Source organism: Symphalangus syndactylus, chromosome 15, assembly GCF_028878055.3.
Source record: "Symphalangus syndactylus isolate Jambi chromosome 15, NHGRI_mSymSyn1-v2.1_pri, whole genome shotgun sequence".
Taxonomy (NCBI): Eukaryota; Metazoa; Chordata; class Mammalia; order Primates; family Hylobatidae; genus Symphalangus; species Symphalangus syndactylus.
Genome location: NC_072437.2, coordinates 93,546,055 through 93,569,483, shown reverse-complemented (window position 1 = coordinate 93,569,483; position 23,429 = coordinate 93,546,055). Strand labels below are relative to the sequence as shown.

The 23,429-nt window shown below is 36.3% G+C and overlaps 1 protein-coding gene across 6 annotated transcripts in view; it reads right to left on the bottom strand.

Annotated features, from left to right (window-relative positions):
- The window catches only part of PAN3 (poly(A) specific ribonuclease subunit PAN3), a 163,955-nt gene that overhangs the window by 25,347 nt on the left and 115,179 nt on the right, over positions 1-23,429 (bottom strand). For 5 of the 6 annotated variants that reach the window (XM_055244578.2, XM_055244581.2, XM_055244580.2 and 2 more), the window contains 6 exons: positions 14,018-14,265; positions 10,044-10,148; positions 9,141-9,198; positions 3,750-3,911; positions 3,422-3,538; positions 3,232-3,333 (listed from right to left, as the gene is read on the bottom strand). In XM_055244578.2, coding sequence (XP_055100553.1) covers positions 3,232-3,333; positions 3,422-3,538; positions 3,750-3,911; positions 9,141-9,198; positions 10,044-10,148; positions 14,018-14,265 — 792 coding nt within the window. The remainder of the gene's footprint in view (positions 1-3,231; positions 3,334-3,421; positions 3,539-3,749; positions 3,912-9,140; positions 9,199-10,043; positions 10,149-14,017; positions 14,266-23,429) is intronic. The other variant, XM_055244579.2, reaches the window with a different exon arrangement.

The following is a 23,429-nucleotide window of genomic DNA, read 5'->3' as shown; positions in this document are numbered from 1 at the left end:
CAACTAAAAGACTAAAACATTAAAATCAAAGTTAGCAAAGACAATTCATGTACACTCATGGCACAACATGTCAATTTATATATGTGTGTGCATGTATGTGTGTAATTTAAGTTTAGTCTATTGCCCCAGGATTCCTGTCCAAGATTATGCCTTTTATATTATTACCAGCAACAGGGCTCTCACTGAAATGCTCTTTTCTGTAACCACTTAATTACTGAATAAAAATTGTTTAAAGTAAGAATTTATATGTAATTGTTAACCAAATAAATATAAAAACAAACCGTAGAGGTTATTCTACTTAAAATGTGGCTGGCTAATCCTACCCTGTATTATTGTTTAGGCATGTGAGAACTGTTCATTGTGTGGCTTGATGGAAATAAAAGTCTCTACCATCACTTATGTTGAATGTTTGTTTTCCTTATACCACTCAGGCCCCTCTACCACAAAGGTGTATTCTATCAACTCATTAAGTGGTTTTTGATAATATTTTCTAGGTCATTGTTAATACATTGTAAATCAGTAGAAAAGGAGACATATAAATTTAATCAAGATTTTGTAATTATCCCAAGGAATATGACCTTATATTCTTTTCTTTGTAGAGACACTTTTGCTACATTGCCCAGGCTGATCTCCAACTCCTGGGCTCAAATGATCTACCTGCCTCAGCCTCCCTAAGTGCTGAGATTGCAAGCATGAGCCACTACGCCCTGCCGACCTTATATTCATATTGTTGTAAAACAACCTTTTGTGAATCAGTTATAAAAAGCAACATAATTAAATGGTTAATTATGTACTTATAATAAATAGCAAATATGTACTTATGGCTTGGAATAAAATTTCTGGTAAGCAGCACATACAAAATTAAAAATAATTATCTCTCAATCTGGACAGAACAGAAGATAATATACTCTGGAAATATGTGTAAGAAGGCTCAGAAAAAGGGACCGGTAACAAATGCCAAGACAATGTCAAAAATGACTATGAACTGTTTAAATGAAACCATTTAATAAATGTAGTAATAAGGAAACAAGAGTTTTTGCAGCAAACATATAGTGCTTACTGTGTGCCAGATTCTGTTCTAGTTGTTTTACGGACATAGACTCATTCTAAATCTCGTATCAACTCCATATGGTAGGCTATTCTTCTCATTTTCTAAATTAATATATTTCTTATACTTTGCTTTTTTTTTTTCATTTGTGCTAAGATAATACATAGTATAAGAAAATGGTAGGCTTTTATGCATGTATGGTATGGTTAGGGAAGTTACGACTACTCAAACAATACTTTATTAGAAAAAAGGACTACTTCCTATGAAAATATAAACATTAATGTATTAATCAGTGAACAACAAAAACAGAATAATTATGATTAAAAAATTACTGGAAAAGAATGCTATAAAAGAGTGGTTCTCAACAGAAACCACTCCAGCATTTGGCAACGTCTGGAGATATTTCTGGCATTACAATAGGAGTAGAGGTGGATTGCTACTGGCATTCAGTAGGCAGAAGCCAGGCCCTTCAGTCAGAAGAGGCCACTATAAACATTCTGAAATGCACAAGACAGCCCCCACAAAAACTTAAGCAGTTGAGAAACACAGCTATAAATTAAAGCCAACAGTCATTTCACAGGTGTTACCACCAAAATAAATTTGAGCAACAACTACAGTCATCTATAAGAAAAGTTGTACCACATCCCCTTCCACAAAATTACGCATGTGTCTACAGATGACATAGCAAAAGGAAAAAAATGACCACATTCTATGACCAGATTTTAAATATGAAACAGCCATATAACCACAACTTTCTTTTTTCAACTGTCAGAATGCAAAAAAAAACGAAGTAACAAGTAAACAGAAGTAATATATTTTTGTCTATAATTAGAGTCTTTAAAGGAGTTGTAATCTGAAAGATACTAGAATATGGACTCAAATCTTTCTCTCCTCCTCTTTAATTTTCAAGTCAAGAAAATCTTAAAAAGATTAAAAAGCATAATAATGTGATGCTGCTTTCTTGCCCCCATAGACTGAGACCTTCCCCAAATACATAAATTAATGAATAGACATCTCAAAATGGATTTACTTTTCTCTGAAATCATTTACCCTTTAACACGCATTTGTTAGAATTCAAGTATTCTGGTTGTTTGCAAAATCTCAATGATAAAACAATTCTTTAAGTATATATTAGAAACGGGCAAAGAAGAAAATATTTCATGTTTAAGGAAAAGTTACTTAAAATTCTATTTTGAAACCTTAGATTAAGTAACATGGAATCCAACCTTCAAACAAAAACATTTGTTTAGGGAAATAATTACATAAAGAACAATATAGTCATAATAGGAATCATTAAATTATATTCAGAGAATATAAAAACTATGGGGAAAATATAATAAAGAAAGATGTAATATGATATAAAATGTTAAAAACAAAACAATGCAAAAGGAGACAAAAACAAAACAAAGCAAGGCTGGAAAGAAACGTACGAAAAGATTCATAATGGTTGTACTTAGGCAGGGAAGCCAGAGAGACTATTTCTAAGCTATTCAATTTTCCAAGTCACCTTTATTAAGAAAGCATTGTATTTTTAAGAGAAAAACAATTTTAACACATTCCCAGTTATTTAAATATCTGATATCTATGTGAGTCTTCAAAAATCTTTTATCTTAGTAAATATGCAAAATACATTATTTCCTAACTTCCTGACCATCAACTCCATTTCTTTGACATTATTTCTTTTTAAAATGTGATATGGTTTGGCTGCGTCCCCACCCAAATCTCATTTTGAATTGTAACTCCCATAATTCCCACAGTGTTGTGGGAGGGACCTGGTGGGAGATAACTGAATCATGGGGGTAGTTTCCCCCATACTGTTCTCGTGGTAGTGAATAGGTCTCACGAGAGCTGACAGTTTTATAGGGGGAAACCCCTTTTACTTGGCTCTCATTCACTTCTCTTGTCTGCTGCCATGTGAGACGTGCTTTTCACCTTTTGCCATGATTGTGAGGCCTCCCAAGCCACATGGAACTGTAAGTTCATTAAACCTCTTTCTTTTGTAAATCGCCCAGTCTCGGGTATGTCTTTATCAGGAGTATGAAAATGACTAGTACAAAATGTAATAAGAGTCTTTAAACTAAATGATTACAGAGAAAAATTATATGTATTTTAAAATAGAAAACTACTCTTCCACAGAGCAAAAGCATTAGTCAAAATATAGTTTGCCTGCATCTTTTTCTTACCCCACTTTCTCTTGGTGAAATAGGCATCAGCATTAGGGTCATTAAAGTGTCTGCTCATCATAGTTTCTCCTCCAGCATGGAAATCATATGCAAACACAAGAGCTTAAAATAAAACACAAACACTCATTACTGAAAGCTGGCTTCAAATAATGAAGCTCACCAGCAGAAAGACAAATCACAAGTTACTCACAGGGCTCAGCAAATGCTTTAGTGGTAAATACTTCGCGCAAAGTTACGATATTTGAGTGTTGAATTTTCTTCCACATGTCGACCAACACCATGCACTTTGTGTTAACAAGACGAAAACCTGAAAGACAATTTTTCTACTCCAGTAAACTCTAATTGACGTCTCCTTCACATTCCATCAGAAATGGAAAGAAAATGCCATATTATACATTGCTCATGAGGTACTAATTTCCAAATAATTTTAATTCATATATTAAATAATATTCAAGAAGGTTTGAATAATCTTAGCCTCAATGATATGATTATAAAAGAAGATAACTTATCTTCCTTACCATGTATCCTCCGAAGGCAATATGGCAGATCATCTTTGCTATTTACAGCTTTGTAGCAAGACGTAATATACCCAAAATTACTTGATTTCTGTATCCGGTTGGGAGGTGGCAGTGGTTCTAGAGGGAATAGGCTATGGTAGCTGTCAACCTCTGTAGGAACTGCTAGAGTAATTCATAAGAAGATGACTTGAAAATACAGGCAATCATAAATCTTTTTCAAAAATACAGAAGAAATCATATTTACTATAAACCCCTTGTGTATCACAATGTGCTCTTGTATTTTAGAATACTGTAAACATTTATAACTATTTCATAAGACAAACTAGCTTCAGTATCAATAAAAATAGGCATTATGTAATAAAATAACCAAAGAATAACCAAAGTTCATACATTCAAAAACATTTCCTTTTCTAGCACAATACAAATTTGTTTCTCAGAATAATCTTTATAGACAATTTGAGTTATCACTGAGATAAATTTTTCTGGAGCAAACATGTTATCAGGTTTATAATAAAAAAAGACACGTATTTTTTAATGCTTCAAATACCATCATGTTTTCCAACTGAACACCAACCTATACTTTCATTCTGTTAACTGTCTCGAATGACTTCGGAATGCTCACAATATTTTAAGTGAACGGAAGATAACCCAACATGTAGTACAGCCATAGTAAACCAACCAGAAGAAAATATAGCAGATGGTAACAATGGTAACCTTTTAAAGGGAGATTATTCTTTTCTTTACACTATTTTGTATTTGCCAAATGTTTTATAATATACACGTTTAACACTATTTTTAAAACATGGCATTATGTCTGTTAAAAAAAAAAACCTATAAGCAAAAACAACTGATAATTTTTGACCTCTGACTGGTAAGAAACACAGATGAAACCCTATTAAGAAAACTAATTCCAGAAGACAGGTTCAAAATGATCCTTCCTCTGCATTTGCCAAATTATTTTATGCCCATTATCTCTTAATTCTCACAACAATCCCATGAGGTAGAATTCCCTTTTTCATAAACAAGGATAATAAGGATTGCATAGCTGAGGGAGAAAGGTAGGATGCAAACCCAGGACTTTTTGATTCTATAATCATAATCTCTACATGGCATGGCCATAATGAAAAACAAATGTAGAATAAATGTCACCAAGTGGCATGTTCTATTTAAATAAAGGCAGTATACTGCCATTTGTCATTGCATGTGACTATAGTCCTAGCTACTTGGGAGGCTGAGGCAGCAGAATCACTTGAACCCAGGAGTTGAATTCAGCCTGGGCAACATTTAAGACCTCATCTCTTAAATAAATAAATAAAATAAAAGCAGTACAATGGAAGAATACACACAAGTGAAACAGCTGTAACTTTTACTTTTGCACATTTACCTAGTTTGTATTTGAATGATTGGTATAATGTCCATAAGGAAGTTAAATGATAAATTTCGTTTTCCAGCTATTTCATTTATTAAGGAGCACTTAACACAGGATTAATTTCAAATCAGTAAAATATACTGAGCATCTACTATGTACTAATGAACCTAAACTAAAGAAATATACATTCTTACCCTCAAGAGGCCTAGAGAAAAATAAAGAACACAAATTTATACAAAACATATAAGAGGTAAAGTTGCCATTTAAGAAGTACAACTCGCCATGGCACTGGTTCTTAAACGTCACCACCTGTCACAATCACCTAAAGCCTTGTTAAAACATAGTTTGCTGGGCCCCATTCCCGAAGTTTCTGATACAATCTGAAGTGGGATCCAAGAACTTACAATTCTAACAAGTTCCTAAAAGTCAATGAAAATGAGGCCTCTGGTTAAGGAATCATACTTTGAGAGCTAATACACTATGAAAATACAAAGAACAGAGCAATTCCCAAGGATAGTAGGCACTCGTTTGCTATGGGGTTGCTAGTAATTACAACTTACAAATCAATGCTGTTTAATTGATATCCCTTGGAAAGCAATTTGGTGCTATGTAATAAGCTTTAAAACCACTTCTACTTTACTTTTTCCTTTTTTTTTTTTTTTTTTTGGAGACAGAGTCTCGCTCTGTCACTCAGGATGGAGCACAAATGGCACAATCTCACTGCAACCTCCACCTCCCAGGTTCAAGCGAGTCTTGTGCCTCAGCCTCCCGAGTAGCTGGAATTACAGGTGGGCACCACCATGCCTGGCTAATTTTTGTATTTTTAGTAGAGACGGGGTTTTGCCATGTTGGCCAAGCTGGTCTCAAACTTCTGACCTCAAGTGATCCACTCACCTCGGCCTCCCAAAGTGCTGGGATTACGGGTGTGAGCCACTGTGCCTGGTGCTTTCTTCTTTTTTATATATTTTTAAAAGAGCATCAATTTATCAATTATTTATACTTTAAAGTATAAATAATTACAAAAGTATTTCTGAATTATACTGAATCTTATAAATCAGTTTAGAAATACTTGAAGTCTTTTTTTTTTTTTTTTTTGAGACAGAGTCTCACTCTGTCACCCAGGCTGGAGTGCAGTGGCACGATATTGGCTCACTGCAAGCTCCGCCTCCCGGGTTCACACCATTCTCCTGCCTCAGCCTCCCGAGTAGCTGGGACTACAGGTGCCCACCACCGCGCCCAGCTAATTTTTTGTATTTTTAGTAGAGATGGGGTTTCACCGTGGTCTCGATCCCCTGACCTCGTGATCCGCCTGCCTCGGCCTCCCAAAGTGCTGGGATTACAGGCGTGAGCCACCGCGCCCGGCCGAAGTATTTCCTCTAGGGAAAAAAATATTTCCTACAGAAGAAAAAAATTAAGTAGATGAGTATGTTCATTGCACTGTAATTCATGATGCCAAAAACTATATTATCAAGTGTCAAATGGGTGAACTATAATGCAAACAAATGTTATGCGGGAAGGGATAGTCAGAAACATAGGGCGGTGTTTGTTTGAAAATGTCTAAGTTGAAAATTGTGTGCATACTGATGAATGATGTAAAGTACTTGTGGATATCTGAAAGAGAACGTGACAAAAAAATTTTAAATATTTTATCATCACTGCAAATGTAGATAAAATTAATTTTTATTTTTTAAAGTATTTTAAAAGTAGATAAAATACATTCATTTATATTTTACAGTAAGAGTTTTAGAGTTGTTTTAGACTTGTAAGTTCTTAATCTATTTGAAGTTGACTTTTTAATGTGGCTTGAGATAATGACCCAATTTTATCTTGTCAATATAGAAAACCATTTTTTGTGGCCGAGCACAGTGGCTCATGCCTGTAATCCCAGCACTCTGGGAGGCTGAGACAGGTGGATCACTTGAGTCCAGAAGTTCAAGACCAGCCTCGGCAACACGGTGAAACCCTCTCTACAAAATATACAAAAATTAGCCAAGTGCGGTGGTGTACACCTGTAGTCCCAGCTACTTGGGAGGCTGAGGTGGGAGGACTGCTTGAGCCCAGGAGGCGGAGGTTGCAGTGAGCTGCGATCACACCACTGTACTCCAGCCTGGGTGACAGCAAGATGCTATCTCAATAAAAGTTTATTTTTTAAATTAAAAACCAAAAAACATTTTTCCAATGCTTTCTTTTCCCCCACTTATTTGCCAACTTTATCACAGAACGTGTCTGGGCTCTCTGTAATCTGTTCCGTTAATCAATCTGTCTAACCCTGTGCCATCACCACATTGATTCAGTTACTGCAGACTCAAATCAAACCTCTCCTTCCCTAATACATGAACAAATTCTTCATATGAACATAAGTAATAACCATACTCTTCAAAGTACCTTGGATGGTCTTGGCCCTTTATTCTTTGATACATTTTATCATACTCCATGAAAAGATTTGACTGGAAGTTATGCTTTGACTGGAATTCTACTGGATCTATATGTCAGTGTAGAAAAATTGACATCTTACTTGTTCTGTCTTCCTAATCATGAGTAATATCGACTAATCTACAGTATTTCACTTTATATTATTTGATACTGTGTAATAAATAAATCTCCCTTGCTGAAATCTTACCTATCTTTTGTTGTTGTTTATTCCTACATACTGATATTGCAAAACCATTTTAAATAGCATTTGCTTTTAATTATATTTTGAAGTTAACTGGGTACTGGCCTACAGAAATGCAACTGATGTATTAATCTTATATCCAGCCATTTTCTACAGTTTGTTATTTCAGATAATGTCTAATCTGCAGTCACATGATTTATAGATGGTAGGTTTATTTTCTCCTTTCCAGTCTTTGTGCCTTCCATTTTTTTTCTTTTTAAACTTTTGCAAAACCTGGCTAAAGCCTCAAATACAATATTAAACAGTTAAGAAAAATTCCAAGATGAATATTTCAAAGGTTATGACAAGTAAGTTCCTTCCCACCTTACCTGGAAAGATCCATCTTAAGGCGTAACAGCCAGACATATCTCTTTTAATTCTTTAGCAATCAAGAGACAACACTCACTAGACTATGCTGAATTTCTGATTACAACCAGGCATTTTGAGATCTTTATGGCAAATGTATTCCTACTGTATTATTTATGAAATTTTACTAAATTATATCATATTTCATTTATACAGAGTAAGCTAAGGAAAGATATTTTAATACGCTTTAAGAAATATTGTGGTACAGTTAGAAAAACCTAGGTTTAAGTCTGGAATCAGTTGGCTGTTTACCAGCCATTGGTCCTAAAGGTAAGTTACTTAACCTGTCAACTTCAGTATTCCTCATATGTAAAATGGAAATGAAAACAGTATGTCACAGGACATTTGTGAGAAATAAAGTAAGACATGTAAAGTATTTAATTAGTATACTGTCTGGCACACAGTAGTCTCACAAATAGGCCTAATAATTACCATCCTCTCCTGCTTAAGAACCCATACTTCACTAAGTTTCAGGAGATAAAAATATTCTGGTGCACAGTAACGTAAATCACCGTGAATTCTAAAATTATACACATTTTTTTGTGAACTAGAATACTGTCATACATAGAATTAACAGAAATAAACTAGATGATCAGTACCTTGGGACTGTTCTTTTTTTTTTTTTTTTTGGAGACAGGGTCTCACTCTGTCACCCGGCTGGAGTGCAGTGGGGTGATTACAGCCAGCTCACTGCAGTCTTGACCTTCAAGGCTCAAGTGATCCTCCTGCCTCAGTCTCTTGAGTAGCTGGGACTACAAATGTGCACCACCACGCCAAGCTAATTTATTTTTTGTAGAGACAGGTTCCCACTATTCTGCTCAGGCTAGTCTCAAACTTCTGGGCTCAAGCAATCCTCCCGCCTCAGCCTCCCAAACTGCTGGGATTACAGGTATGAGCCACCAGGCCCAACCTAGAACTCTTCTTAATAATGCATAAAACATGTACTACCACATAAGAATTATAACAGCCTTTAAAAGAAAGGAGGGATCAACTTGCTTTTTACCTGGCATATCCGCTTGATCAATTTGAGCCATTGTTATTAAATGTCTGTTGATCAGCTCCTATGAAACGGAAATAAGTGTATTTTTATCTAAACACAGATTTCGAAACCTGGATTTCCTATTATAATTAAATAACCTAAGTATTAATATTTTTGGCATGCACACTTTTTAAATATTAAAATCATTTAAATATTAAAACGTTTCTGAACATGGTAAAATGTCTGAACTCCAGGCCCAGATAGACTTAGACATGCCATAATTAAGATTGGGTTTAAGTAGACGTGCCACTTAAACACGGGTAGCTGGGCTACCCAAAACATATGACTAACGCTGTGGCTGAAAATTCAAGGTCTACCAGTAAGCTGGTAATAATTAATTTAAAAAACACTATACTGGTAGAACTCAATTCTATGAAACATTTCTGAGAATCTGAGTGTAAAGTGAAATTCTACATATCAAATAACTAGCTGTTTACCAAAAATTAAACAAAACAAAAAACTTTTACAAAACATTCTTTTAAAAAAATATTGAGCTCTCTTAAAAGTTACTTCCTGAGCCAAACGACTTATTTTTAACCTACACCTATTAGAAAAATACTGTTAGAAACCATTTAAATTATTTATATACTTCAAAGAGCCTTTTCATAGAAACAAAATGAAGTACAGAACAGTGAACCATTTAAATAGCTATTCTATGTTTTATATCCTAACACATAATTTATTTGAAATTTTTTTAAAAGACAGGTTTCCTTAAATAAACATACCAATTAAAACTTCTAAATTCGATGTGCTTTACTGGAGCATATTTGATTAAATAATATGATTTGAAAAGAGCTCTGTTCTTTCCCCTGTTCACTAAAGCATAGGAGACATTAAGTATTCCTACTATGAATTCTGAAAGCATACCTGTCGGAGTTCATCAGCCATGAAGAAGGAAGGTGCATTTGCTTTCGGTTGCATATAAGCAACGTGAGGTGCAGTTGGAGGATAAATATGATAGTTTGGAAACACCTAAAAAGGTAGGAAGACGGTAAATGTAATCATTCATTTTTCTTTCTTTTTTTCAGACAGAGTCTTACTCTGTTGCTCAGGCTGGAGTGCAGTGGCACAATCTCGGCTCACTACAATCTCTGCCTCCTGGGTTCAAGTGATTCTCCTGCCTCAGCCTCACGTAGCTGGGATTACACGTAGCTGGTAATTACAGATTACCCACCATCATGCCCAGCTAATTTTTGTATTTTTGTAGAGACAGGTTTCACCATGTTGGCCAGGCTGGTCTTGAACTCCTGACCTCAGGTGATCCACCTGCCTTGGCCTCCCAAAGTGCTGGGATTACAGGTGTGAGCCACCACGCCCAGCCTAATTTTTCATAATCAATAAGCTTTATCATTGTTTTGATAAAATTTTAATCTTTACATGATAGCAATAAATTTTAATACATTTTAAATCTTTAAACAATATTGAAGTAAAAACCTCAGAGAATAGCTGTTAGAGAATACTTTCTGAAAGAATTCATATCAAAAATAATATTTTGGCCAGGTGTGGTGGCTCACACCTGTAATCTCAGCACTTTAGGAGGCTGAGGTGGGCGGATCACCTGAGGTTGGGAGTTCGAGACCAGCCTGACCAAAATGGAGAAACCTGGTCTCTACTAAAAATACAAAATTAGTGGGACATGGTGGTGCAAGCCTGTAATCCCAGCTACTCGGGAGGCTGAGGCAGGAGAATCACTTGAACCTGGGAGGCAGAGGTTGTGGTGAGTGGAGATTGTGTCGTTGCACTCCAGCCTGGGCAATAAGAGTGAAACCCAGTCTCAAAAAACAAATAAATAAAAAAAATAAAAAATTAAAAAAAAAATATTTCAGTAATCAATTAAAAATCTAATGAGCTAGCCTGGCCAACATGGCCAAGATGGCCAACTCCATCTCTACTAAAAATACAAAAATTATCCTGGCTAACATGGTGAAACTCTGCCTCTACTAAAAATACAAAAAACTAGCTGGGTGTGGTGGCACACACCTGTACTCCCAGTTACTCGGGAGGTTGAGGCAGGAGAATCATTTGAACCCAGAGGCGGAGGTTGCAGTGCGCCGAGATTGCACTAATGCATTCCAGCTGGGGTGACAGAGCCAAGACTCCATCTCAAAAAAAATTAGCCAGGCTTGGTGGCAGGCGCCTGTAATCCCAGCTACTCAGGAGACTGAGGCAGGAGAATTGCTTGAAACTGGGAGGTGGAGGCTGCAGTGAACCGAGATCGTGCCACTGCACTCCAGCCTGGGGGACAGAGGAAGACTTTGTCTCCAAAAAAAAAAAAAAAAAAAAAATCTAATGAGAAAACATTTCTTCAGATACAGTAAAATTTAAGCTCCATTGAGAAGACAAAAGTAGCTCTTTGGAAGAAATGTCACATAGCCTTCTGTATGCCTGGGTTCTGTATTCAAGGATTCGACCAAGCATGGGTAGGAAATATTCAGGGGAAAAACATGACAATACAACAATAAGAAGTAATACAAATTAAAAATACATTATAACAACTATTCACAAAGCACTTATACTGCATTAGGTATTATAAGTAATCTAGAGATAATTTAAAGTATACAGGAGGATGTGTATAAGATCTGTGCAAATACTATATCATTCTATATCAGGGACTTGAGCACCCAGGGATTTTGCTATCCGTGGGGGTCCTGGAATCAATCCCCCTTGGATACTAAGTGGCAACTATACAAGCAGTTCATCGTCACTTTTTGAAAGCAACTGGAAGGAAGGAAGGAGAAATTAAAGGTGTTTGGGTACTGGGAGATAACGAAGTGATATTGCCCTGGCTGCACAAAGAATTCCCCCCTTCACAGGCATTTTGTGGCCAAACTAAACAAAGTGTTATTCAAACCTACTCTGGGTCAGCAGTTTAAGTGAACAGAAGGATACAATAATACATTTACCTTCCAAGCAAACTACAATAAAGTTACTAAATCAGCTTCCAGCTTCTTGTCTTTCATTCTTCCAACTGGAGTCATCCCACCACCCTTTCTTCTCTTTATCACTCTTTTCTCTGCCTCTCCTTCACTGGTCCATGATACAAAATCAAAGTTCAGTTTTAAATACCTTTTCTATTTTTTCATTCTTTCATTTTAAACAATGAAACTTTTTTTCTCTTTTAAAAACCAATTCAGCTGATTTGCGCTGCCCTAACATGACTGCTCTGCTCTGGATCTCAACTAGGAAGCAGTTTTGTGATCTTGTAAGGTTTCCTTTAGCCTGTGTCTGCAGGGAGAGTAATATCTCTTTTTTCTTGTGTTGGTTTCCTTACATAAGATAGCATAGTTTAGGGGCATGGTGGCTCATGCCTGTAATCCCAGCACTTCAGAGGCCAAGGTGGGCGGATCATTTGAGGTCAAGAATTTGAGATCAGCCTGGCCAACTGATCAACTGGGTGAAACCCCATCTCTATTAAAGATACAAAAGTTAGCTGGGCACGGTGGTGTGTGTCTGTAGTCCCAGCTACTAGGGAGGCTGAGGTGGGAGGAATGCTTGAACCCAGGAGGCAGGGGCTGCAGTGAACAAAGACTGAACCACTGCCCTCCAGCCTGGGTGAAAGAGCAAGCATCCATCTAAAAAAATATATATATTTTATATATTTATATATTTATATAATTTTATATATAATTATATATATTTATGTAATCATATTGATTATATGCATATTTATATACTATATATATTATGTATTTATATAATTTAATAACTTTATATATAAAATATATATGTATTTTACAATATATTTATAGTTTACATACAGTTTACAATAGGGTTCATGTTCCTATGGAATCTAATGCTGCTGCTGATCTGACATGAGGAGGAGCCCAGATGGTAATGAGAGCAATAGGGAGTGGGTGTAAATACCGATGAAACTTCACTTACTCGCCTACTGCTCACCTCCTGCTGGTTCCTAACACTGGTCTCTGGTCCAAGGATTGGGGACCCCTGTTTTAGTGGACTCTGACTTTCTCACTCACTTCATCTACTACTTATTTTTCTAGGGTAAATAAAATAATTTTTGAATATGGACTAAGTAATGAAGCTAAAAAAGGTACAATTTACATAACATGGAATCCTTCCCTCTCCTTCCCCATTCATTCTCGCCCCGACTCCTGTTCCTTCTCCCTGTTCTGGAACATTACTAATTGACTCTGATAAGAAATCTTTCTTTCTGGCCATCTTCTTCCTCGCTTGGTCTTAATATTCATGTTTCCTCTGGGGCCATCTCTTCCCATTTGTTTCATGATTCTTCCTTCACTTCATTGCCTGTCCTTTGGTAGCTCTTTCCTCATCTATAATCATGGCTCTCTTGGGTCTGACTCTTCTACCTCCTTAGCAAAAGAGCCATACTGCAGGCCCCTTATCATTATGTGTCACTCCACCATCCACAGATCTAGCTGTTAAATAACTACCTCATCTGAAATAAGGGTTTATCACTGATTTGCTTCCAGTAGCTACTGAGGACATACCATCTACTTCTTCTAGCTTCTTACTACAGGTTAAACTATCTATACCTATAAACAAATGTCAGCAGGCATCAACTCCAGCTAGTACAAGGTAAACCCATAAGCAAAACATGCCATAAAGACTAAAATAAGAGCATGGATATAATCTAATTTCTGATTAAACCAGTTTAGTCCAAAACTAGAGTTATTAGTAAGGCAGAACTAGATTAATTTGAAGAGTTGAAAAGAAGAGACGACTTCTCATCTAAGTTAGAAAATGAAATACTTTGTTGCATCACAATAAAAAGCTGCAGAAGGGGGCAGACCGCCTCATTACTAAGAACGACCTGTTTCTTACAAAAGAGTACTAAAATTTCCTCTTTAATGTAGACATACCATTCCAGTCAAAGGTGCTGGAGTTGTGTCTGTATAGAAGTAAGTCGTCCCACCAACAGTTTCCTTTTGGATCACCTGACCAGAAGATGGAGTCTGAGAAACAGGATTATTAACAGATGTAGAGGCACTAGAAGGCACCATGTAACTTGCTGGATTTGGAGTGTGACTTCTTCTTCTGGGAGCAGGAGAAGTATGTGGAGTAATCTTGGGGGAATGAAGAGGGGAAGACCCAGCAGACAATGACATTCCTGAAGAAGATGTAAAAATGTTTCTTAATGGAGCAATAATTGGTTTTAGAGAAAAAGTCTGGAAAATAAAATGCAAACATTCATTTGGAAGAAACATCATCTTTGGGATCGTAAGTGCAAAGATGAAGGAAATAATTTTATCTTGTTTTGTTGTAGAAAAAGCTCTGATTAAAGCAAATGTAAAGTTTCTTTTTTCAAATGTAGTTATTTCCAAATATGTTAGCAGATTTATTGCAAGAATAGTCTCCTCCATATCAAGGTTTACATCAGGAACTTTAATAGCAAGAATGACCAAAAATTTAATAAATTAATGGAAGAGTGGGAAGTAACAGAATTGGGGCTCCTTTTTTATTAATCATCATTAACAATAAAAATAGCACATTCCCCAAACATATTACAGTATTAAAAATTCAAATTATCTAATGAAGAGCTACTAGATTTCATTCAGCCAAATATAATTAACAAAATTGTTTGAAAAAGCAAAAAAAAAAAAAAAGTTGAAATACATAGCAGCTTAAGTGCCATATTTTTAATATCAAGCAGTCTGTTGTTTTGATGCCTTTTTGTCATTAACTCTAAACAGGCATACTCTGAAAATTTCTACAGATGCATACTATTTAAAATTAGGCCAATTGATACCATTATGTTCTAGTGGAACAACCACTATGTTCTAATGGAACAACCACAACCAATAAGAAACATGTGCAGAGCACCCTCTATTATAAGTTTATTGTGAAGAAAGGGAAAGGACAACTGTCTTTACCCTTCAGGAGATTCCAAGCTAGCTGAGAAAAAAAGACCAGGTCACATGTAAAAGACACGAAATAACTTAAAAAAAAACCCAAATATAAACGAATACACTATAAACTACATGCATAAATGCTGATGGAATGCAAATTAATTAAAATCAGGTAGAGTTAATCAAAGGCTTAATGGAGGTGATCAGTTCTGAGCAGATTGAAAACGGTATTTAGAGCAACAGTTACACTTCCTGAAAAAAATAAGCTTATCCAGGAACTGTTTTCTGGCTATTTGGTGAATGCCTAAAAACCTTCACCACTGAAATAATATGCCACCTCACAGTATAAGAAAAGGGTTACCAAAAATGCCTCTAGTCACAAAATTATGATTAACAGGGATATGAGTTTCAATTTCTAATAATTCGTAAAATACCAACATGTTTTCTGAAAACATGTAGGTGAACAAAAATAAGCAGAGAACTGAGGTAATACTTTTCTCTGGATAGCCCTCTGTACTTTCTGAAGAGCCTCAACATAGATTTCTGGTTTTCTGAGCAACTAAAGTAGGTAGGTGAGGTAAGTCAGGATATAAACACCACAGGACATACGTGCAAAGTCAACAGCAAAGCCAAGACTCAAACTCAACTCTCCAAATTCCCAATCTAGTACTCCTACTACTATAACACGTCTACTGCATTGAGATTAAAATAGGATAGGAATTCTCGAGTTATGTTTTAAATGTGTGTAAAAGAAACTTAAAAAAACCCCAAACTCCTTAAAAAAAATATGAAGCCAAATTACTATATTTATATAAACCTTTTATTTTTTTTAAAACTATTCCAGAGCTATTTTTATCTAACTCTATATTGTACATTTAATTAAAGGTTAATCCATACAGCAAAAATTATATTAGACTATTATCAATGGATAAAAACTCTCTACTTGTCTAAAATGAAATGCATTTAGACAGCTTTTCCTAAAGCTAGTCTCTAAGACTTTCCAAAATAAAACTGGCCAAGTAACCAAAGATGAGTAAATTTGTTTACTAGTATGACATTAAGTAACACAACAGAACTATAATTCTTGAGCACTTTCAGTGTTTCCGGCACTAATCTAAGTGCTCCACATCCATCAGTCTACTTAATCCTCACAACCACCCTGTGAGGTAGGTATAGCATATTTATTTCAGAGGAGAAACTAACTTAAAAGATCAAAGTAATTACTGTAAGGACAAATATAGGTAATTCAGCAACAGAATAAAGATTCAAACTCAGGTTGATTTAATTCCAAAGTCAGTGCTCTCAGCCAACATGCTATATAGTTGCCCAATTCCTAAGTCTTACACACACACAAAAACAGGAAATCAATTACATGTTTTACTAGCTTTAGTGTGACTACTAAAGCTATGTGGGGATGGGGCGATGTGTAGCATGGGTTGAGGGGAAAGATTCTGACATCAAAGTAGGTATATAAGTGAGACAAAAAGTAGAATCTCTCTTTAAGGCTGAATACGTGGAAAGAGATTACCATAAAAACAATCCAAGGTGAGTTAAGATAGAAATTCATGTATAGTAGAATTTACTATACAGTATCAAGAGTTCTCTTAAGAATTCTAAATTTTGTGAGGTTATTTTAATATAAAGTTGCAGAAATAAACATTGAGTTCATCTCTGAGCTGAGGCTGACTGGAGTTACTTAAATACATTCAAAATGTAAGCTGAGTGCAGTGGTGTGAGCCTGTAGTTCCAGCTACCCGGGGGGCTGAGGCTGGAGGATCGCTTGAGCCCAGGGGTGGTTTGAGGCTGCGTGAGCCCTACAGCGCCCATGAACAGCCACTGTGTTCCAGTCTGGGCAGCAAAGCAAGACCCTGTCTAAGGGGTGGGGGGGGAAAGGAAAGCAGGAAAAAGAGAAGAAAGAACATTCAAAATAAAACATGTACAACAGTATCACCACCCCCGCCAATAAGGATAATAGGATATTTAAATTGCATAGGAAATTAAAAACAAAATTACTGAAATACCTAATCTAATCACAAAAGGCACAGCTTTGTGTCATCTGTATATTTTATAAGTGTGTTAAAGAACTGAGTAAAATATCTACACATCTGCTTGGAGAGAGGTATTCTGTATTTAGTATTATGAAGACAATACTAACAAGATGCCCATTCTTAAGTGCCTACATACAGTACTAAATTATAAACAGCAAGAAAGAATAGAACCACACTACAGGAACAAGTAGTTTAAAATAGGATGCTGAATTAAAATGAACAGATTCTGCTCAAATTAAGAAAATCTGATTGAAAGTTATGAATTCTTAATTTAAAATGACATCTTCCATTGCACATTATTTAATGTTTAACCACAGGAATCTTATGCTAGAAGGGTTTGAGGAAACCATTTGATATAACAAAACTAAAGGTCTTCTTTTAATAATGAGGTACATCAGATACACTTTAATAGAAGTTTCTTCTTCTTCATTAGAAATTTCATGTTTCACACATAAATATTCTCGTATAATTTCAATCTTTCCATATACAGCAGGGAAAGGGCTACCAATGGTTACTGGAACACCCTGATATTAACTGACACCCAATCAACAGAGCACTAAAGCAAATATAGTAATACATAGAAGATCAGCATAAGAAACAATCTAGAAGAATGAAAATTTGTATTTTAAATATTCTAAATTAAGAATATTTCACTTTTGTATTTCATTTTTTGTATTACTTTTTGTCATTTACTCTTGAAATGACATTCTGATGACATCAGTATACAATAATTACACTATAACTTCTAAAGTGAATATGCAAACTGAGATATTTAAAAGTAATATATGATAAATTAACTGCTTTAGGGCATTTGAAAAATGATTCTCAAAAGTACCCAATTCAAATAAAAGTAAGGAACAATACAGGAATGTCCACTGGAGAAATTAACCGCAACTGACAAAAGAAAGAAATGAGATTTTAAAAACTTCAAGGCTAATTTATAAAGGCAAAGCCTCACTGTTTTTTTGGATGACACAATTCTATTTCTGGAAAACCTAAGAGAAACAACATAAAAAAACTCCTGAAAAATAATTACAGAATTCATTAATGATTAGAAAATTAATATATACCAAATCAGCACCCTTCCTAAATACAACCAACCAGTTAGGACAATATTATTTCTGGAAATGAGAGACTAAACTAACATGGACACCCTCCCTCAACCCCTACCAATGTTATGAATGCACAGAACTGTGAGATAAAACACAACATCCCAAATTTAAAATATACCTGATTTAAAAAAAAAAAAGAAAAGGGGGGGGGGCAGTCACAGTGGCTCACACATATAATCCCAGCACTTTGGGAGGCCGAGGCAGGCAGACCACCTGAGGTCAGGAGTTCAAAACCAGCCTGGCCAACATAGCAAAACCTACTAAAAATACAAAAATTAGCTGGGTGTGGCGGTGCACACCTGTAATCCCAGCTACTCAGGAGGCTGAGCAGGAGAATCATTTGACCCTAGGAGGTGGAGGTTGCCGTGAGCCAAGATCACACCATTGTACTCCAGCCTGGGCAACAGAATAAAACTCTGTCTCAAAACAAACAAACAAACAAACCAAAAAAACCCCAGGAGCAAAAAACAAAAGCAGAATCTGAAGCCAGGAGGTTATGTTGTGGAGTTTGGGGAATTATAAGCTAGGTCAGATACAGTCTCTACAAGTTGAGTTTCTAAGGCCCACAAGGGTACATGAAATGTGGCCATGAGCCCACAGAATACAGAAAATGAAACTAAAACCCCTGTGTAAAACCAGGACTCTGGAAAAGCAGTAAATACAGGACATTTCTATCAGCTCACAGAACAAAAAGGGAAGCCTGTCTGTCAAAGAGAAATGGAGAAAAAGGAGGAAGGTAGGAGGACTGGGGTGATGTCTTAAGAGAAATGGAAACCACATGCCTGTTCCATGCATAAGAGAGAAAATCCTCATGAGATTCGATGTTACAGGAATCCCAACAAGAAATCAACACAATACTCGACCTGCTTTGGAAAAACTCTTCAGACACCTTGCTGAAGCAAACACCAAACTATTTTGATGAATACTTCCACAAAAATGACAACATACAAGAACCTTCCACAGAAAATAATCCCACTTAAAATTAAGAACTCATAAGAACGAGAATGTACAACATACTTGAGAATTAGCAACACAAGAAGAAAGAGTCCAGGTAACAGAACCATATAAAACAGATTATAAAATATAATTACTACCGAGGTGATTAAGAATATGAAAGAAGTGACAAACATCACAAAAGAATAAGGTGTCTGTTATTCTAAAACAGAGTGCACTGGCTCTTTAAGAGTGAAAATATAAGCATTAAAATTAAAGGGAAAAAAACATCAAAAGATGCATTAAATAGCAAAGTAGATAAATCAAAGAGGGAAACAATAAATAAATAAATAAAGATCTGAGGAAATTAACCAGAAATAAAACTTGGAAAATTTAAAAGAGTAGTTAAGAGATACAAAATAATGAAAATGTAAATATCCAGGAAAAGAAGAAAAGAATACTGGAGAAGCAACATTAGAAAAAAAAGATTTGTGATTTTCAAGAACTCAGCACACAACTCTTCATTCAAGAAGTCCTGAGTAAGAGTTCTCAGCAGAGGCTGAGTGTGGTAGCTCAGACCTGTAATCCCAGCATTTTGGGAGGCTGACGCAGGCTGATTGCTTGAGGCCAGGCATTAGAGGCCAGTCTGGGCAACATGGTGAAACTCCGTCTCTACAAAAAAATATTAAAAAATTAGGCCGGGTGCAGTGGCTCATGTTTGTAATTCCAGCACTTTGGGAGGCCGAAGCGGGTGGGTCACCTGAGGTCAGGAGTTTGAGACCAGCCTGGCCAACACGGTGAAACCCTGTCTCTACTAAAAATACAAAAATTAGTCAGACATGGTGGCAACATGCCTGTAATTTCAGCTACTTGGGAGGCTGAGGCAGGAGAATCACTTGAACCAGGGAGGCAGAGGTTGCAGTGAGCAGAGGTTACACCACTGTTCCAGCCTGGGTGACAAGAGTGAAACTCCGTCTCAAAAAAAATTAAATTAAATTAAAATAAGCCAGACATGGTATGCACCTGTAGTTGCAGCTGCTCAAGAGGCTGAGGTGGAAGGATTGCTGGAGCCCAGGGAGGAAAACGGTAAAGTGAGCTATGATCGTGCCACTGCACTCAGGCCTGGGTGACAGAGAGATGCTGTTTAAAAAAAAAAAAAAAAAAAAAAGCGTTCTTAGCAAAATAAGTCCTTTCTACCAATTATGCAAAAATGCAGCATGCGAAAGACAAAGAGAAAATCTTAAAATTACCAGAAAAGAGACAAATGATCTAACAAAAGAAAAATAATTATGCTAACTGTATCAGCAACACTAAACAATGAAATTTTCAAAGGAGAAAAGATAACTGTCTACTTGAAATTTATATACAATCTACAAATGAAGAGAGAAAGACATGTTTAAAGTTTTGTCACTAGCATCTCCATGGTGAAAGAACTATTAAATGATCAACCTCACTAAAAAGGAAACGCCCCTCTTAAAAGGCATGGAATGTAAGAATATGTGAGAAAATCTGAATAAGCACTGACAGTAAAAGAATAAAAGTCAAAGTATAACTAAAATTCTAGATAACTAAAACACTGAAGGGGGACAGGAAGGCTCAAAGTCATTAAAAATTCTTGTATTGGCTGGGCGCGGTGGCTCACGCCTATAATCCCTGCGCTTTGGGAGGCTGAGGCGGGTAGATCCCTTGAGGTCAGGAGTTCGAGACCAGCCTGGTCAACATGGTGAAACCCCATCTCTACTAAAAATACAAAAAATCAGCCAGGTGTGGTGGCAGGCACCTGTAGTCCCAGCTACTCGGGAGGCTGAGGCAGGAGAAACACTTGAACCCAGGAGGTGGAGGTTGCAGTGAGCCAAGGTCATGCCACTGTACTCCAGCCTGGGCAACAGAGCGAGACCCCATCTCAAAATAAATAAATAAATAAAAATCTTGTGTTAATATTTTTACTGCCCATCTCTTCAGCAATTCCATACTTAGTTAAAGCATGAATGGTAAAAATCTAGTGGTGACCACGTGAAACAGAAATGTAATATATAACATCCAACACCTACTTCATACCATATACAAAAATTACTTCAAAATGAATCAAAAACCTAAATGCACAAAATACAACAAAGAAAACATAGGTATAAACCATTGTGACTTTTAGTTGAGCAATGGCTTCTTATGATACGACAAGTGTTGCCACTGGAGCAGATGCAAGAAATAAATAACAAACAAACAAATAAATAAATAAAAGATAGGACAAGTAAAGCACAAGCAACCAAAAACATTTTTTTAATCAGGCTTCATCAAAATTTAAAACTTTTTGTAACTCATAGGAAACTATAAAGAAAGTGAAAAGGCAACTCACAAAATAGGAGAAAATATTTGCAAATCATATATTTAATAAAGGTCTAACATGCAATGGTCAGTTCAATAGATGTTGAAAAAAATATTTGACAATCTTTAACATCCCTTTATGATAAAAACTCACAACAAAGTGGGTAAAAAAGAAACTTACACCAAAACAATAAAAGCTATATATGACAAACCCACAGCTAAAACCATATCGAATGAGAAAAATTAAAAGCCTTTCCTTGGCCCAGCACTTTGAGAGGCCAAGACAGGAAGATGGTTTGAGCTCAGGAATTTTTTCTTTTTTTTTTTTGAGACGGAGTCTTGCTCTGTCGCCCAGGCTGGAGTGCAGTGGCGCAATCTCGGCTCACTGCAAGCTCCGCCTCCCGGGTTCACGCCATTCTCCTGCCTCAGCCTCTCCGAGTAGCTGGGATTACAGGCGCCCACCACCACGCCCGGCTAATTTTTTTTTGTATTTTTAGTAGAGACGGGGTTTCACCGTGGTCTCAATCTCCTGACCTCATGATCCGCCCGCCTCGGCCTCCCAAAGTGCTGGGATTACAAGCGTGAGCCACCGCGCCCGGCCAAGCTCAGGAATTTTAAACCAGCCTAAACAACATGGCGAAACCCCATCTCTACTAAAAATTCAAAAAATTAGGGCATGGTGGTATGCACCTGTAGTCCCAGCTACTCAGGAGGCTGAGGTGGGAGGACTGCTTGAGCCCAGGAGGGGGAGGGTGCAGTGAGCCAAGATTGCACCACTGAACTCCACTCTGAGTGACGGAGTGAGACCCTGTCTTAAATTTACAAAGAAAAAAAAAGAGCCTTTCCTCTAAGATCTGAACAAGACAAGGATGCCCATTTTCATCACTTTTATTCAATATAGTACTGGAAGTTGTGGCCACAGCAATTAGGCAAGAGGAAAAAACACAGGCAAACAGTTTCGAAAGGAAAAATCTAAATCTAATCATCCTTGTTTGTAGACAACATGGTATTATATTTAGAAACACCAAAAGACTCCACCCAAAAACTGTCAGAAGTGATAAACAAACTTAGTAAAAGTTTCAGGATATGAAACCAACTTAAAAAAACCAGTAACATTTATATATACCAACAGTGAACAACTTGAAGAAGAAACAAGAAAGCAATCCCATTTGCAATAGCTACAAAAAATACAGAATATCTAGGAATAAATTTAACCAAAGAAGTGAAAGATCTCTACAAGCAAAACTATAAAACACTGATGAAAGAAAGTGAAGAGGACACAAAAAGAGTGAAACATATCCCATGCTCATGAATTGGAAGAATTAATATTGTTAAAATGTTAATACTACCCAAAGCAATCTACAGATTCAACACAATCTATCAAAATATCAAGGACATTCTTTGCATAAACAGAAAAAACAATCCAAAATTCATATAAAACTACAAAAACCTGAATAGCCAAAGCATTCTGACCAAAAATAACAAAGCACGAGACATCTACTATTTGCTTCAAAATATATTACAAAGTCACAGTAACCGAAACAGTATGGTACCTGCATAAAAACAGACACACAGACCGATGGAACAGAACACAGAACTTGAAATAAATACATATATTTATAGGCAACTAATTTGCCATAAAGGTGCCAAGAACACCTAATAGGGAAAAGACAGTCTCTTCAATAAATGGTGTTTGGGAAACTGGATAACTACATGCAGAGAATGAAGCTATATTCCTTTCTCTTACCATATGCAAAGATCAAATCAAAATGGATTAAAGACTTAAATTTAAGACTTGAAACTATTAGAAAAAAACATTGGGAAAGCCCTTAGGACATTAGTCTGGGCAAAGATATTTTGCGTAAGATCTCAAAAGCATAGGCAACAAAAGCAAAAATAGACAAATGGGACTTTATTAGACTAAAAAGTATCTGCACAGCAAAAGAATCAACAAAGTGAAGACAATCTGCAGAAAGAGAGAATATATATGCACACTATCCCTTCATCAGG